Genomic DNA, 16,125 nt, shown 5'->3' with positions numbered 1-16,125 from the left:
ACACAGAGCTGAACTGCTAGCAGGGATTGTAGGTGTGCTTTAAGGTGTGCTGGCAATAATGGTTAGTAGGAATGTTGTATGAAGAAGGCCTGCTGTTTTTTGATGATAATATAGCTGCTGAAGGGTTTGTTAGCTATGAGCAAAATCAGCAGATGAGTATATCCTAAGAACTGAAGCTGAGGACAGACATGAACTTTGGTTGCATTGATTGGCTTGTTACATCATCTTGCTACACCAATATATTAGCCATTTAATTCTCTGTTCCGAAGTGACTTTCTGTGCAAGGTAGCTGCTGAGGTGGTCCATGTAACTTAAGATATGCAGAATGCAAAGGAAAATAGTGCCTATGTTCGGCAGGTCTTTAATGGAAATTTGCAGTTCTTTTTTTGCTATGCTGGCTTTTAAATGCCAAAATCTCCTATAATTTTCATCGCTGTTACAGCAACCTGATAATAAACTCTGGTCCCTTCCAGAATACAGCCGGCGCCTGAAAGAGCGAATGCATCATAACATCCCACATCGTTTTAATGTGGGGCTAAATATGAGAGCAACAAAATGTGCAGTGTGTCTGGATACTGTGCACTTCGGACGGCAAGCATCTAAATGTCTTGGTAAGAGCAGGGAGTGTGCATAAACAAGGTTTAACTGAAATGAAGGAAATAACATCAGATGTAGAACAAGTTTTCAGTGAAGAGAGTTAGCTTTTATAGTTTCTGGGCTTAGTTGAAAGATCTTTTAGAAAAGGTTGGTGATCGACTCAATTTCTTAACAATAACCTGTTATTTTATGCATGGTGTTTGCTACAAACAACTAGAACTTGGGACAAAATATGACAATCAGAAACTCGTCACCAAGGAACGTACATTGTCTTCAGGACCAGCATTGTCTGTCAAAAGTGGAAAAATCAATCTAAATTCTTTCCAGCTACATGAGACTTTTTGGTAGAATAGTCTGCAGCACTGGAGCTATGTAACATGCCACATTGGAGAATATCTGATATTTTTAGAGTATAAAGAGCTTCTTGAAAAGCAGGGATCGATGACAGTGAGAAGTGGAGGCAACCAAGTTTGTGTGTGTTTTTGTGTGTATATTGTTTGACAGATTTTTTTTTCTCTACCCTTTTGTCAGAGTGCCAGGTGATGTGTCACCCAAAATGCTCAACTTGCTTGCCAGCTACTTGTGGACTGCCAGCAGAATATGCCACACACTTCTCTGAAGCATTCTGCCGGGATAAAATGAATTCTCCTGGTCTGCAGCTGAAGGAGCCGAGCAGCAGTCTACGTCTCGAAGGGTGGATGAAGGTGCCAAGGTATGAACATGGCCCATATCAGGTGCTGGAACACATGGAACAACTCTATATATTCTCATCGTTCTTATAATGAGATAATTGGTACTTGTTTTGTTCAGAATCTGAGTAGAAAATCTAACACAGTTTTTACTTCTTTTCCTCAGGAACAATAAACGTGGGCAACAGGGCTGGGACAGGAAATACATTGTCCTAGAAGGAACCAAAGTGCTCATTTATGATGCAGAGGCGAGAGAAGGTAATTCAGCGCTTCTAGGAAACTTTTAATCTTCAGATAATGTTTGGTGAATGGAGAGGCTGAGAGAATGTTATTGTGTGCTGTGCCCATACTTAATGTAGCGGAAGTTTTTTGCAGGAAGGCAAAGTTTTGGGATTTCTTTCTCCTTAGTTTTATTAGCTATGTGGAAACATCCAATGTGTCATCTTGCCATCACAGTTATTTTCTCACTGCTTGCTTGTTTGTTTTTATTCTTTCTGTGTCTCTCACCATTCTTCCTGAAGCTGGACAGAGGCCTCTGGAGGAATTTGAGCTCTGCCTTCCTGATGGGGATGTAACTGTCCATGGAGCTGTAGGAGCTACTGAACTTACCAATACCGCAAAGACAGGTGAGAATCAATGAGATCAAAAGGATGTCAGCTGGCTTGACATCAGTTTGGAGCTAGTTGGGCAGAAGAGAACTTTCTCCCTTTAACTTTCAGTCTGTAACTGTGCAATTTTGAGATTACCTCTATTTGAACTAGGTTAATAGGTCAGATGTTTAGATACACTTCTGTTGTGATGGTTGGACTGTGTATTCATCAAGCCATATGGAAGTAAATTTTAGTAGTTTGTAAGCACTCATTTCATTTAAGTTTCCTCTTTGAATGTTCTCTATCATGTGTGGACTTTCATAATTCATGTCCCCATTGTGCTCAGAAATTTATTAACTTAGAAATATTGTGGGGAGTATAGAGTCCTTTATTATGAAAAAATGTTGGTGTTTTGATTTGTATGTATTTGTAGAACTACATTTCTGCATTCATTTGCAATGAAAAGATTGTATGTGTCTTGACATGAACATTAAAGGATACAGATTGTTTAAAAACAAAGTTTTCCATAACCAATTTTTACAGATTTTTCCCAAAAGCATGCTTGAACAGTTCAGGGACAATTTTAGTCAAGTGCCTGTTTTTGTAGTTTTTCACAATGGTATTCTTTTGCTTTTATATATAAGGCAAGAAGTGATATTTATTTAGCAGAGACAACCTTATATGTGAGGTGTGGATACATCTAGCTAATATTTAGCTTTAAATAGCTAGACTGTGCAGTACCTGTAAAGGAGAAACCTGTATAAAATTGCCATGGTAACACATCATGATAAATACAACATTCTCTCCAATGGTGAAATACACCATTCTCTCAAAGGTGTTAATTTAAATCCACTGACAATATTGCAGAAACTAATATAAGTCTTATTCTATCTATATAACATCTCAGATGTGCCATATATCCTAAAATTGGAGTCTCATCCACACACCACTTGCTGGCCTGGTAGAACACTCTACCTATTAGCACCCAGTTTCCCTGACAAACAGCGCTGGGTCACAGCACTGGAATCAATAGTGGCAGGTGGGAGAGTTTCCAGAGAAAAAGCTGAGGCTGATGCTGTGAGTATAAAAGTTTTATTTAATAATAAAATATTCTGGGAGGGAACAAAGTTAAGAAAATTATTTTTTCAGTATTTGATATACTGAGGTTTAACTAAAGGTAAGTTCATATTTTTGCATTAAGATATGCAGTCTGAGTGCTGGGTACTGGAGTTCATTAAGAGACTGCTATTTTATCCTACAGTACTTTGCTTTAGACAAGAAGAGTATCTTAAGAGCAACCAAACCTTTTTTTTTTTAATGTCTGTAACTGCACCAAACAGATAAAGAAATATGGATTAGTTGGACTGAATTTAATCTTGTAATGTACTACATTACATGGTATGAGCAAACCTCAAAGGATAGACAGACAGACACAAAAACATTTCTCTTCTTCCATTCATAATAGTATTTTGGGGTGGGGGTGGGGGTGAGGGAGGGGTATTTTAATTTTTAATTTTGGTGATGGAATTGGAGGTATTTTAGATAGCTTTTTCATCATTACTGTGCTGATAAAGCTCTGTTTTCTGACAACGGGAAGTTTTGCTTTATATCACTGAATATTAAAAAGTTAGCTCCAGAAACAGTAAATATTTGCTAGCAAGAAAGCATCTCCTCTCTCGTACAAACATTTCCTGAGTCTGAGAATATGGATGCCCCCACAAACTCTTGTAATTTTTATTTATGCTCTGGGAAGATTTCACTGCTCCACTTGAGACTGAGAGACATGGAAAGAAAAAGGACGGCAGTAGTGCTTGTCTGTATTTTGGTAGATAAATTGTTAATTCTCCTTCATCTTTAGGTTTCTGAGAACAAGAAATCTGTGCAGGCTTTTCTCTTGTCTTAAATGACAAGTGTAAGCTGTTAAAATGCTGATCAGTTCCGTCCATATTACGACTAGACTTCACAATTTTAGCAGCTAAAATTGACCCAGTAGTTCTGCTAGATTAGGAGCTAAGGGAAAAGCTAGATACCGTTTTCTCAATACCGAATATGAGAGAGAACAGATAGAAAACATGATAAAGATTAACTTAACAAGGAAAAATCTTTCTATAATTTACAGAAATTGCTTGGAAACTCCCTGCTAAAGCTAGAGGGTGAAGACCGTTTGGATATAAATTGCACGATGCCCTTCAGTGACCAGGTAATGATAATGCCCTGTTGGACTTAATACCAGGTATCAGCTATTCCATTCTTAGAATTTGTTTCTTAACAACACTATTTATAATTATACACTTCATTGATGGATATATATATATTTTTTTTGTCTTTTCATTCGTAACCCATATCAGCCAAGCTTGCTCATGGAACTTGTTCTCATGTAATGCTCTTTTTTGCCTTTGTAGGTAGTGCTGGTGGGAGCAGAGGAAGGTCTCTATGCCCTGAATGTACTGAAGAATTCCCTAACTCACATCCCAGGGATGGGTGCTGTCTTCCAAATTTACCTCATCAAGGATCTGGAGAAGCTACTCATGATAGCAGGTAGGGCACTGCATGTTCCATTTTGTCTTTATGGTAATATTACCACTTCATGGTAGTATAATTACTCTCTAAGGCCAGGATGAAACTGTCTGCCATACAGTGCCAATGGGCTAGGTTTTCCTTTATTTTTTTTTTTTTACAGACTTCTTTTATTAATCGTGTATCATTAGGAATCAATTACTGCGGTTAACATAGTATTGTCCAAGATTTTCACATAAATGAAATGTGAGTGAAGGCTCAATTACATCACTGTATTTGAAAGAAATTCAATTTCCAAAGCTGAGGGAGGGAAGAACAGAAACAAAACATTTCCAGCTTAGGTTAGTAAAGGTTTTAGTGCAAAATAAGTGAATAAGTGTCTATGCTTCCTTTGTGAGCTCAGTACTCTGAATGTCACTATAGTTAAGCCGCAGTTGTATGGGGATTTTTTGTTTGGTTGGTTGGTTTTTTGCTTGTTTCTGGGTGTACAGCAGTAACACTTAATAGCTAGACCAACTTCAGATGGAATGGGGTAGCACTTCTGAGCTACTTGCAGTCCAGAAAGCCCAAGAACAGCTTGTACCTCCTGCTTCTGCTGTACATTACTTTGCCAAGAGAGACCCTTTAGTAAAGAAGGAGCAGAAGCTGCCTGGAGTGCTCATCTCCTAATGGAGTTACTCTGGGGCTGCACAGAAAGGGATGAAGACAGGAGAAATAACTATGACTCCGTGCCAGAACTAAGGATCCTACAAAACCAATTCAATCTGAAGACTGCTGAGCTGATCGGAGAGGTCATTTCTTCCTAATCACTGCATAAAACTTTTCTTAACATAGTTACATTTGAAGACCAGAATGTGGTCACTGTGATCTATGGCCAGCAACTCTCAACCTGTCATGTTTTAAAGGCTAATCCATGTAACAGAATTAGGATTGTTTTCATTATTTAAAATTACCTTGTGTCAGTAGCACCAGCTGTAATCTCTCCATCTGTGTGGTTTTCTGGAATTCTACCTATTTTGGTGTGGCCTTGTTGAATACTAGGGCATATCTTCATCTACAAGCCCTAGTCACCAGATGTCTATATGACATTTGCAGAGAATTAAAAGCAAATTATTTTTCTTGAGATGTTTTAGGGGGATTGTTTTTCCTTAGTATAGCTCTAAATTGTCCATTCCTTTTCCTTTTTATTATCCTAAAACAAAAAATAATTACAAATGCAAAATTCACAACAAAATTTAGAAAAAAAGATATGTTATTGAATCTCTAGACTTAGGAGAAAAACCTCGTAAGTGTCTACGTGTCTTTGACACTTAGTGTCTAATGCTGTTCATTGGGGCCTTTCTTGCAAATCCCTTGCAGGTTATGTTGGCACAGAGAAAGAAAAAAGAAAAAAAAAAGGGTGCTAAAGCATCTTGCCCTTTAAGAAGCTCTGAAGGATAAAAGAATACCTTCTGGCTAATTTTGGATTGTGCCCTAACAACCTAACAAGGCCACTGTTAATGATGCTCTGCTAGACCTTAGCAGCACTAATAATCCATGGAGACAATGGTTCTTCTCCCAGTGGATTTATTGCCTGCCGTGAGATCATTTTTGGCAAGTTTTCTGGTTCACTTTTAATAGGAAAGATGTGGAAAGAATGCTGCGTGTATCATCCTCTGTGGCTGTTACCACAGTAACAGTCTGTAAAGATATGCTGCAGCTTAGGTAACAAAACAGACTTTTGTAGAGAATAGGGAAGCTCTGCCTTGACAAAATATAACAATTTGTGTCTCCAGGAGAAGAAAGGGCTCTGTGTCTTGTTGATGTAAAGAAAGTGAAGCAGTCTCTAGCACAGTCTCACCTCCCTGCCCAGCCTGATGTCTCACCAAATGTCTTTGAGGCTGTCAAAGGATGTCACCTGTTTGCTGCTGGCAAGGTAGGATATAGTTGCTTCATGTGTCAGACCCCCTGTTAGCCTGTTTGGGGTTTAATATAAATCAAATCCACATCTTTATTTCATTAGCCGCCAGTTCAGGATCTCTATTTTTGCATTTGATGTTTTTCTTCAAAGAAAAGGAGCACTGGGAGGAAGAGAAAAGACACTGAGGTGGAAACAGAGTGGAGGATCTACTACAAGTATGAATAAGCTCAGTCAGAATAACACGGTGGTTTGTCCTAAGCTGTTACGTAACAGGAAGTGTAGCACAATGTGGCTCAACTGCTTCCTCACAGCTGAGTTCAGTTTTTAGATTTATAATTAGTGAACTCCAAGAACTAATTGTTCTTGAATGTAGTCTAACAATTTCTAGGGGAGCAAATTTGCTTTATGCATTTGTACTAATTGATAGCATTTGATATTTACGCTAATTCCCAGTTTCAATAGGGAACGTTCAGCCATAAAAAAAAGTTCCCATTAAGAATCACTTCTGCAAATTACTTAGATTGATATCAAACTGAACATCATTCAGTTTGAAGTAAGGCTTGAAATCACAGTGTGAGGGGTTAAAATTAGGTCTAACTGGGATAAATTTCTTACCACTTTTAATGAAATATTTTTCTGTGGAAAAGCTTCTAATCTTTTAATAACTTGTTTCAAATATGAAAGAAATCACAGAAGCAAATCTATGTTCTCTTTGAAGAACGTGCAGAGGCTGTTCATTATTTCACTAATTGCAATTACTACCCTATTAAAAATATACTTGTGAGAGGTACTTGAAACTGTTTCATGTGCTTGGCCTCAGAATTTACTCTGTATTCCTCTCCTGAATTGTGTTTGTGATCTCTCCATAGGTTGAGAATGGTCTTTGTATATGTGCAGCCATGCCCAATAAAGTGGTTATTCTGCGATATAATGAGAACCTGAGCAAATACTGTATCAGAAAGGTAAGCTGAGTAAGTTCCTTCAGTAGCACATTGCATGAAGACTTTCGTTTTGCTTGGGAGCAACGTCTTAAAGATTTTTGCATGCATAACAGTGTTGTTTGCCGGATAAAATGACAGCAAATTACAATGTAGGCTGTCTAAAATTGGAGTAGGCAGCAATTTCCTGTAAGAAGAGTTGACATATATGGAGAGGGGCAGAACAGCATTGTGAATTTAGAGATACTGGTCCCAGCTTTAATCATAGACTTCCTTTTTTTACCCAAACGGGCTTTCTTCTTAATTATTCAGCAATGTTGCTTCATCTCTGTCTTAAGAGAAATCCACAATAAATGACTTCTCTCTTCTTTGCAGTTAAAGAAGCAAAGGGTATCTTTTCTTTTTCAGTGTTCATGTGAAAATCAAAGGGTATTTGTTAACCTCCACACAGAACAAGTTAGTTAGCTCTGTTTCGTATCCTAGCCTGATATATGGGTACTTATGCATATGTATAAACCAGACAAGACAGTAAGATTTGGATCTCATGTGCCTGTGTAGATAGCTTCTCTGCTGTAGCTCTTCAGATAGCAAATTATAGGCAGATAATACCCCGAGCATCTAACCTAGTATTCCTCTTGACCACAGGTCTAGTGAATGTCATGATTAAATTTTATATGTCGATAGACATCCTTGGACAGAAAAATAGGAATACCTAATGAAATTTGCCCCTCCAGCAAAAGTACTTTCTCAAGTATTTTAAACAGTTCGTGAGTTTGAAGTTGCATTCTGTCCTTTTTATAGAGATAAATGTTGCAATCAGTCATCTTTTGGAAGCAAAATCTCTGAGTAGTTACAGGGACCTCATACTGGTTTGTGTTTTCTTCTTTTCCAGGAGATTGAAACCTCAGAGCCTTGCAGCTGCATCCATTTGACCAATTACAGCATCATCATTGGAACCAACAAGTTCTATGAAATTGAGATGAAGCAGTATACACTTGAAGGTAGGAGACATGTCCTGGTGAACACCCCAAGTGGCTCCATGATGCTTTTATGGGGATTAGCACCACCACTTTCTAAAGAAGCTGGTGCTGACTGAGCTGTTATTTTCTGTGCTTTTTACAGAGTTTCTGGATAAAAATGACCACACTTTGGCCTCGGCTGTGTTCGCTGCTTCCACCAACAGTTTTCCAGTCAGTATCATACAAGTGAACCCCACAGGGCAGAGGGAGGAGTACCTGCTGTGTTTCCATGGTAAGTGTGTTGTAGGATAGTACCTGCTTTCTTCAGTACATGAACTATCAGAAGATACCTGACTGCAGGAGTAATGGAAAACTAAACAGAGGTGACTTTGATACAAGATATCAAAGATTTATTCAAAACTCTGAATCTAAAAGCCCCAGGTGAGCTGCTGGCAGCGTGAATAGCAAGATGCCCAGGTGGGCTCAAAAATGGCACATTCTAATAATTCAGGCTACAGGAACAGTGTTGGTCAGCTTGCTTTTGGCTTATACATTCTTTGTGCCTATGAATCAGTATATGAGGGAAAGGAAGCAATTGCAGTGAAAGGTAAGTGCAAAAAGAGGTTCAATTGTCCTGAAAAAATATTAAGGTTTTTCAAACTTGGTAATTTTTTCCGTCTTCCAAACATAAAGATGCAACTTTCTAATCTTGGGGCAAAATAAGAGTTGGTTATTTTCTCATACAGCTGCTTTTACTGGCCCCCTCGCATAGTGCCATGGCAATACACAGTAAGCCTTCAAAAGCCCACTAGCAGTAATTGTAGGTGAATTACAGCAGAAGTCTCATAGTCTTCCAAACTGTAGAAGTAAATGGATTCATAACCTTACCTTAATTAAAGAGAACTACCTTTTGGTGCTTAAACTACTCACAAATCTAGCCTATTTGATGTCACTGTTAAAAAGTACACAGTTAATTGCGTTTGTCCCCTCAAAAATAAACTCCAGCTGCATACTCATTACATGAAATTACTGTTTTTGACAGAGTTTGGTGTCTTTGTGGATTCCTATGGCAGACGCAGTAGGACAGATGACCTGAAATGGAATCGCTTGCCATTAGCTTTTGGTACGTGTTGAGGGACATTTATTTGAATTATGGACATTACTGAAACCAAGAAACACCCTTGTGGGAAGGATGTTCTTCAGTCTCAACAGTCCTGTCTCGTCGTCTCGAGTCTCAAGTTCTCCCAGAAACTGGGAATTTTCCATGGTACAAGATCATTATTAATCCAAGTGGCAGATCTTATGAAGTGTGAACAGAGGCAAACTAAATCAAAATATTTCCTTGTTTAGTCTAGTGTGACTAAATTGGCAAGTGGAATTTTTAATGATTCTTGGAAGTTTCTGAAATAGTCAAGAATGTATCATTTCAGTGTGGAATCTTCCAGCCTTCTGCATGGCCTAATGGATTTTGTTCTTTTAATAGTCTTTTTTTAATGCCCTTACCATGATACTTAATGATAGTGCCTATGTTTTGTTAGAAAACTCACATGCTTGCTTTTCTGTATGAGCTGTTGGATTCTGCTGTGTTCAGTGATGCTTCTTTTGAAGCATCGTTCTTCTTGATGCTTTCTTTTGATGTAGTAATCGAGATCTTTCATGTTGTATTTTTCCTGCACTGGCAATACTGCTTCAGCCTACAGGGAGCCCTATCTATTTGTGACCCACTTCAATTCCCTTGAAGTGATTGAGATTCAGGCACGAGCTTCTCTAGGGTAAGTTGTTCTCTTTGCATAGCTTTGAACAGCATGTTCTGCAAGAGTGTGTGTATGTGCACGAACGTTCTTAGGAAAATGTGTACTATTCTTGTATTTTTTTCCTGCAATTTTGCCCAGAACTCCTGCACGAGCCCACTTGGAGATACCCAATCCACGGTACCTAGGGCCTGCAATTTCATCTGGAGCTATCTACTTGGCCTCCTCCTACCAAGACAAACTAAGGGTGATTTGCTGTAAGGGCAACCTAGTGAAGGAGACCAACAACGAGCACCACAGAGGCTCCTCTGCTACACGCAGGTGTGTGTTACGTTTCACCTATTGTTTCTGCAGATCGAATGGAAACTTCATTGCAGACATCTTAATTTTACACCAAATACTGATGCCATCGGTCCATTCTTACAGATAGAGGTTAACTTCTCACAGGAACAACTCAAAGAAATGCTAGAGTTGAACAATGATTTAAATCAATGATTAAAAGCCCACCACACTAAGAAATGTAAACTGTTAGGAATACATGGGTAATTTCCACCACAAATACTTCCAAAACCAAAGAAAGGATATTTTTTGATCTTCAGATGTTTTACTTTCATGTTCATGTTGACTTCACAACTTGTCGAGCGTAGTTGCTATTGATGTGACAATAAATGTCAGTTGACTGTAACAGTCTCTAAATCCAGAGCCCTTTGCTCCCGTGTATGTCGTAAGAGTAAGAGTGCTTTAGGAAGTTGTCCTGTAGTGCTGTTCTGTTCAACTGAACAAGGATATTTTAGACAGGTAAGTAAATGTTGTGGCTCTGTACATCAAAAGAATTAAGGCTTGTAGCTTATCCTAACATAGCCTGAATATCCTGCAGCTAACATACATTTTTGTGTGTAAAAAGACATAAATGAATTTTCAGTGCACTCGTGTATGAAAAAATACTAAAAATACTGAGCCTGAGGAAAATCTATAATTTTGTAGCTGTTACACAGATGCGATTTACGTTAGTTCTACTCAGTGCTAGTGTCCCTAACGTGACAGCATCATTCCTGAAAGCCTGATGCTTTTCCACTTAAACACTGCTGGGTGTTGGGGGAAAGTCCTACTTTTGCTAGTAAAAAAATATAACTTAAGGTTTTTGTCGCTCAGCGGTTCGCGTCCATTATTTTTGAATGACAGCAGCCCTAACAAGAGAGGTCCGCCCACATACAACGAGCACATCACCAAGCGGGTAGCGTCAAGCCCGGGGCCGCCGGAAGGTCCAAGCCACCCTCGAGAGCCAAGCACACCACACCGGTACCGCGAGGGACGGACAGAGCTGCGGAGGGACAAGTCTCCCGGGCGCCCACTGGAGAGGGAAAAGTCTCCAGGCCGACTCCTGAGCACCCGCAGAGAAAGGTCCCCTGGGAGACTGTTTGATGAGAGCAGCCGAGGCCGAATGCCTGGCAGTGGTGCCAGAACCCCCCTCTCCCAAGTCAACAAGGTAAGTCGGGAGCTTGGCGAACTTCTCCATTCTCAGGAAAAGTTGTGGAGTTTGGATGGGCTGCTGGTACTGTAAAGGGGAAGAGTGAATCAAATCTCACCCCACTTTACTTTTAATAAAACACAGCATATATGAAGTTATGTAATTCCCTGGCCCTGGAGCATCCTCCCTTGTGCTAGCTGTATGTAATTGCAAAAGCAGCTTGGCTCAGGAATAGGTCACAGTCCTCCAGATGTGAAAGAGGAGGTGCTTTCACCAACAGAAATGAAGTTATTGAAGACTTGGGAGGGAGAAGATGGCTGGAGAAAGAAATGGAGAGGGCTGCAGTGTTGAGAGTGGTGCTGATGACACTTGTCTTTGTTGGGTATTTGACTGTGTCTTGTAGGAGGAAGCCGGTCTGCAGCACCCGCTCAGTGCTAGTTGGACTGCACGCTGCTTCTGGCACCTGTGCAAGTGGGAGAAAAGTGTGTGCAACTTATAACTGTCCTTTAATTTCCCTGCCAGGTCTGGGACCAGTCTTCAGTGTAAGTCTCAGCTAGACAGTTACTCGTCTTGACCTGCAGGAAAAACAAAGGAAATACACTGAGTATATGCACTCCATCCAACTGCTGCCCAGTCACCCAAACAGCATTCCTGGGCCAAAGCTAGCTCTGCATCAGGAGACCCGTGATGCTTTTAAGGATTCTCCGCATCTCAGTTAATTTCTCCGCACTTTCCTGCACTCCTGTTTTTGCACTTTGTACTACTGTTACTCTTTCAAGCAGTTCATGAACTTTTTGTATTCACCTTAGTCCCGAGTAGTTCATCAAGAAAGTCAAAGGGGACTAGAATCTCCCCCCAGATCTTTAATGAGGTTAGTGCCCCTTCCCCAGTAATTAATCGTAGTTCTGAGACGTGCTGGGAGTTCCCGATGGCCTCGATACAGAAGGGCCAAGGTGACTGAGTCTTTCAGTAGAAGGTGTGGTTGGATATTCGCTACAGAACTCGAGAAAATTCAATATTGAGCAGTCTGTTCACCTGCCACTTTTGAAAGTTATTTTGTTCTAAGATTGCCCTAGAGCAGCTTCAGTGGGGAGGGAAGAACCCCGCTTCCAATGATCCTGTGTACCCCGAGACAAAGTGCATTATCTCTAAGCTCCTGGGGTGTAAGACGTGACCCAGGTCTTCTGCATGACAGTTCACTGCATGCTGCTGCACCATCACTGGCCGCTCTCTCCTTTTGGGTTGCTTTGCTAAGTAGTGTATTGTAGCCTCACTTGTAAATTAACAGAAACCTTTAGATTGCACTGCAAAATGACCACTAGTAACTACTGGAAATTTGGCAGTGAAGAGCTACAGGCCTTATTCTACGACAAGAGTTACAGTCACACTCGTCTCCTCCTTCCGGCATTAAACGTGGGTCGCTGAGACGTGACGTCCGCGTAGTCCCAAATCCTGAGAGCTGCCGCTTTCCCCCGAAAGCTCCAAAGGAAAGCAGCGGGGAGAAGAGCCGCACCGATTGCTTCGGTGGTTTGTAACTTGTCGTACAATAAGAACCAAATGGCATGGCACAAGAGGATGCCCACAGTAAACAGCTTTGGCAGTTACCACCACCGCCACCGCCGCCTTTGCTTCTGCAGAGCCAGCCTCCAGCCCCGATTGCTCTCTAGTCTCTTTTGCTGTGATCACGAAGCAGACGATGCTCGAAGCAGGTTTCGACCATTCACTCTGCACTAGCAAGGCTCTCGGTGAACAACCATGTTCTTTACAACTGGAAAGAGCAAAACTGCATCCGATCTCCCCTTGGCCACACACTTAAACTTCTGCTAGTCCCTTGCAAGCCCGTGCTAACCTGTCCTAGAAACCCATAAAAATTCAAATGCCTTGTCAGTGTCCTTGGGCAAGTTTCATGAATATTGTATTTTGTTGTCTGTTGGGTTGTTTTAGATCAGGTGATTTGGCAGGAAACTTGCTGAAAATTTTGTCTCCCAGTCCGAGTACTTTGGAAGGTCACTGAGAGCAGTATTTAAATCTTTGCATCTCATGGAAGATCTACATGACCTCAGAAACGGGCTTGTTGAGTCCTGAATGTGTATATCTTGTGTCTTGTTCGTGAAATGCTTCCTGCTATAGAAATAGCTCAAAGGACTGTACATAGTTACAAGAAACTTTATATTCGTAACAAAAGGGAATTGAATTGGTTTCTACTTTTTTATTGTAAACTGTGCGGTTTTTCAACACTAGCTTTTTGTTTTACTGGTGGTTGTGGACAGCCATCTTCAGACACTGGAGAGGCCTCAGCTTAGTCCTCGCTCCCATGAAGAAATACTGTAACATTAACTTGCAATTGAAGCTTGTTAGCAGAAATGAGGTTTTAGGTATCTAAAAGTACAGAGTTTTTCTTCATTACCTTTTTATTATTGACAAGGGAGGGAACCAGAGGGTCAGTTCCAAGCTCCACCTGGAAAGTATTGAACTTTGTTGTTGAATAAGAACCAAATAAAACAAATAACTCTCTTGACTGGCATGGTGAAATGAACCCGTCCTTCCCCGTAGCGCCCGCTGAGCCCCCTCCCTCGCACCCAGCAGTAGAGGCTGTGTAATCGATAGGCGCCTTCGCTTACCAAAGAGCTTCCCTTGACAATATTTAGCCTTCCGAGAGCTGTCACTTCCTGACCACGTAGCATAAATGGCTTCACCGCGTTAAGCATCTCCATACCACCTACCACAGGTGCATTTGCCCAAATATTGTACTGGAGCAGCAGGCGGCTGCCAACACCTCGAGCTAAACGGGGGGCCGTTAAAGACGCGTGAGTATCCGGGCCCCCTGCCTGGCCCTGCTAGACGACCCTCACCTTTGAGCTGGGAAAAACCCATCTTAATTAACACGAGAGTGATTTGGGATTTGGGAATCCCGGGTTTGGGATTGATCCCAGCAAGGTACCCATAGCAAAGGGGACGAAGAGAGTTACTCATCCCACCGCTGTAAGATGCTGGTGCTTTTAAGGCTTAAGAGCTGCAACTTTTTAAAAACCTTCATGAAAACCCTAATGCCGATTGAATACAACCTGCAGTTCCTGTACAGCTGAACTTCCACCTGCTGGGAAAACTTGCTAGATCAGACTTAAATGTAAATACATCTATTTTTAACTGAACCAGTTTTTACAGGGTCTGAAGTATTCTTTCACAGGAAGAGGTTTTTAATATTCACACTGCTGCCTACAGTAACTTAATTTGTCCTCCTACTGTTCCGTGTTTTTGGGTTTGTGCACACGGCCGCCCCCGTGCCCCCCAGGCAGGGCTTGGCGGAGGGTGTGTGGGAGGGTTACTAATAGCTCCCATTACATTCTGGTCTCCATGACATCCTTCATGAAACTGCTCTACATTTAAAAAAAGAAAACCGAAAAAAAAAAGAATTACAAGCTGCTTGATTTATCTATTGTGCCTACTAGCGGATGTATCGGATGAAATGCTAACTTGTTCAATGTTCCTTTATTTCGGTTTTACTGTGCACAAAGACGACTTATTTAACCCTCATTGTTGCAGTCTTTATGATGCATGATCCGAATTGTAACAAAAACTAAAAATTATTCCAGAAACTGGTGGAGTAAAACAAAAAAGAAAAAAAAAAAAGAAAAAGAAGTTATTTACTGAGCCTTTTGCTTATCAGGACTTCTGCACCAATCCACGGTCAGCTTTACTGCCCCAGTGTGTTTTGGGGGGCTGGGAGGGCGTTCCCACTGAAAACCCACTGGTGTTTTTTGGGGGGCGGGGGTGGCTCACGTGCAGGCGGCTGCACCCCCGGTGCTGCTGGGCACAGGAGGTACCAGCCACCTTCCCGGGGTGGCCCTGCGGCCGTTGTCCCCCTGCCTTGTTCAGGGGCGCTGCGGCCACCACCTCTCGCCCCAGGCCCGGCCCAGCTGCCGGGTGCTTTGACTGAGTTTCCCATCCAGGAGGCGGCAATCCTGCTGTCCAGCACGGGAACGGGAACTGCCGGCACCTGCTGTGCTGGCGCCTTTGCTTTCGGCACCGCTTCCTACTTCCCTTTAAATCGTGATGAGCCTCTGCACTTGGGCAGGGTGCTTACATGCCACGTATACACACAGCACATGCACGCATCTCCCCGCTCCCCTCATTGAGCTCTGTGCAAGCAGGTGCTCTCTGGTGCTCCTAAGAACATTACGGAGGTCCAGGCTGTCCCAGTGCCCAGTCGCAGCCAGTTGCACCCATGGTGGCCTGTGAAAGCGCAGCCAGACACGCTCAGTGCCAAGGAGAAAGGCCTGGAAAAAACACAGGTTTGCTTAAATAGAGGTTTATGGGAACACGGAAATGTCCGTGGCCCTGAGGCTCGCACTGTGTTTTTGAGACTGCAGGATTACTGGGGCTTGTATTTGAGTGTTCTGCTTTGTGTAAGCTTTGTGTCATGAAAAGCCCACTAAAGCTTCCTTCGTCTTCTTTCCGGATAACAAAGTGCTGCAAAGTGGGTCTAGTGTAACGTGTAAAGCAACAACTACCAACTGCAGGTTCTAAAAATACCAAACTCAAAGAAGCCAAGGCCGAGAAAACATAAGGGGAAGGATAAGAACAAAACAAGTCATCTGCTTTTCTTGAAAAATCCTTTATTTTTAACTTGTTTCTGAAAAGGCTGGAAACAAAAGCAATTGTATATTTCAGAACGAGGACTATCGACAGCACAGAATGAAAGACAGTTTTCAGAGA

General features: G+C 41.5%; 1 protein-coding gene across 1 annotated transcript in view; it reads left to right on the top strand.

Moving 5' to 3' along the window:
• CIT (citron rho-interacting serine/threonine kinase) overlaps positions 1-14,430 on the top strand; it is a 66,365-nt gene extending 51,935 nt beyond the window's left edge. The window contains exons 32-47 of the mRNA XM_026037843.1: positions 474-611; positions 1,129-1,309; positions 1,453-1,544; positions 1,808-1,912; positions 2,784-2,953; positions 3,996-4,076; positions 4,279-4,414; positions 6,169-6,308; positions 7,163-7,255; positions 8,124-8,232; positions 8,354-8,482; positions 9,233-9,313; positions 9,884-9,962; positions 10,083-10,262; positions 11,124-11,427; positions 11,932-14,430. Of these exons, the coding sequence (XP_025893628.1) occupies positions 474-611; positions 1,129-1,309; positions 1,453-1,544; positions 1,808-1,912; positions 2,784-2,953; positions 3,996-4,076; positions 4,279-4,414; positions 6,169-6,308; positions 7,163-7,255; positions 8,124-8,232; positions 8,354-8,482; positions 9,233-9,313; positions 9,884-9,962; positions 10,083-10,262; positions 11,124-11,427; positions 11,932-11,955 (2,042 nt within the window). The 3' untranslated portion in view covers positions 11,956-14,430. The remainder of the gene's footprint in view (positions 1-473; positions 612-1,128; positions 1,310-1,452; positions 1,545-1,807; positions 1,913-2,783; positions 2,954-3,995; positions 4,077-4,278; positions 4,415-6,168; positions 6,309-7,162; positions 7,256-8,123; positions 8,233-8,353; positions 8,483-9,232; positions 9,314-9,883; positions 9,963-10,082; positions 10,263-11,123; positions 11,428-11,931) is intronic.
• The last annotated feature ends 1,695 nt before the right edge of the window (positions 14,431-16,125 follow it).

Source organism: Nothoprocta perdicaria, unplaced genomic scaffold (assembly GCF_003342845.1).
Source record: "Nothoprocta perdicaria isolate Ctin4 unplaced genomic scaffold, notPer1 scaffold_2, whole genome shotgun sequence".
NCBI classification, from domain to species: domain Eukaryota; kingdom Metazoa; phylum Chordata; class Aves; order Tinamiformes; family Tinamidae; genus Nothoprocta; species Nothoprocta perdicaria.
The sequence above is the reverse complement of the archived record's forward strand: the minus strand, read 5'-3'. Positions and strand labels throughout refer to the sequence as shown.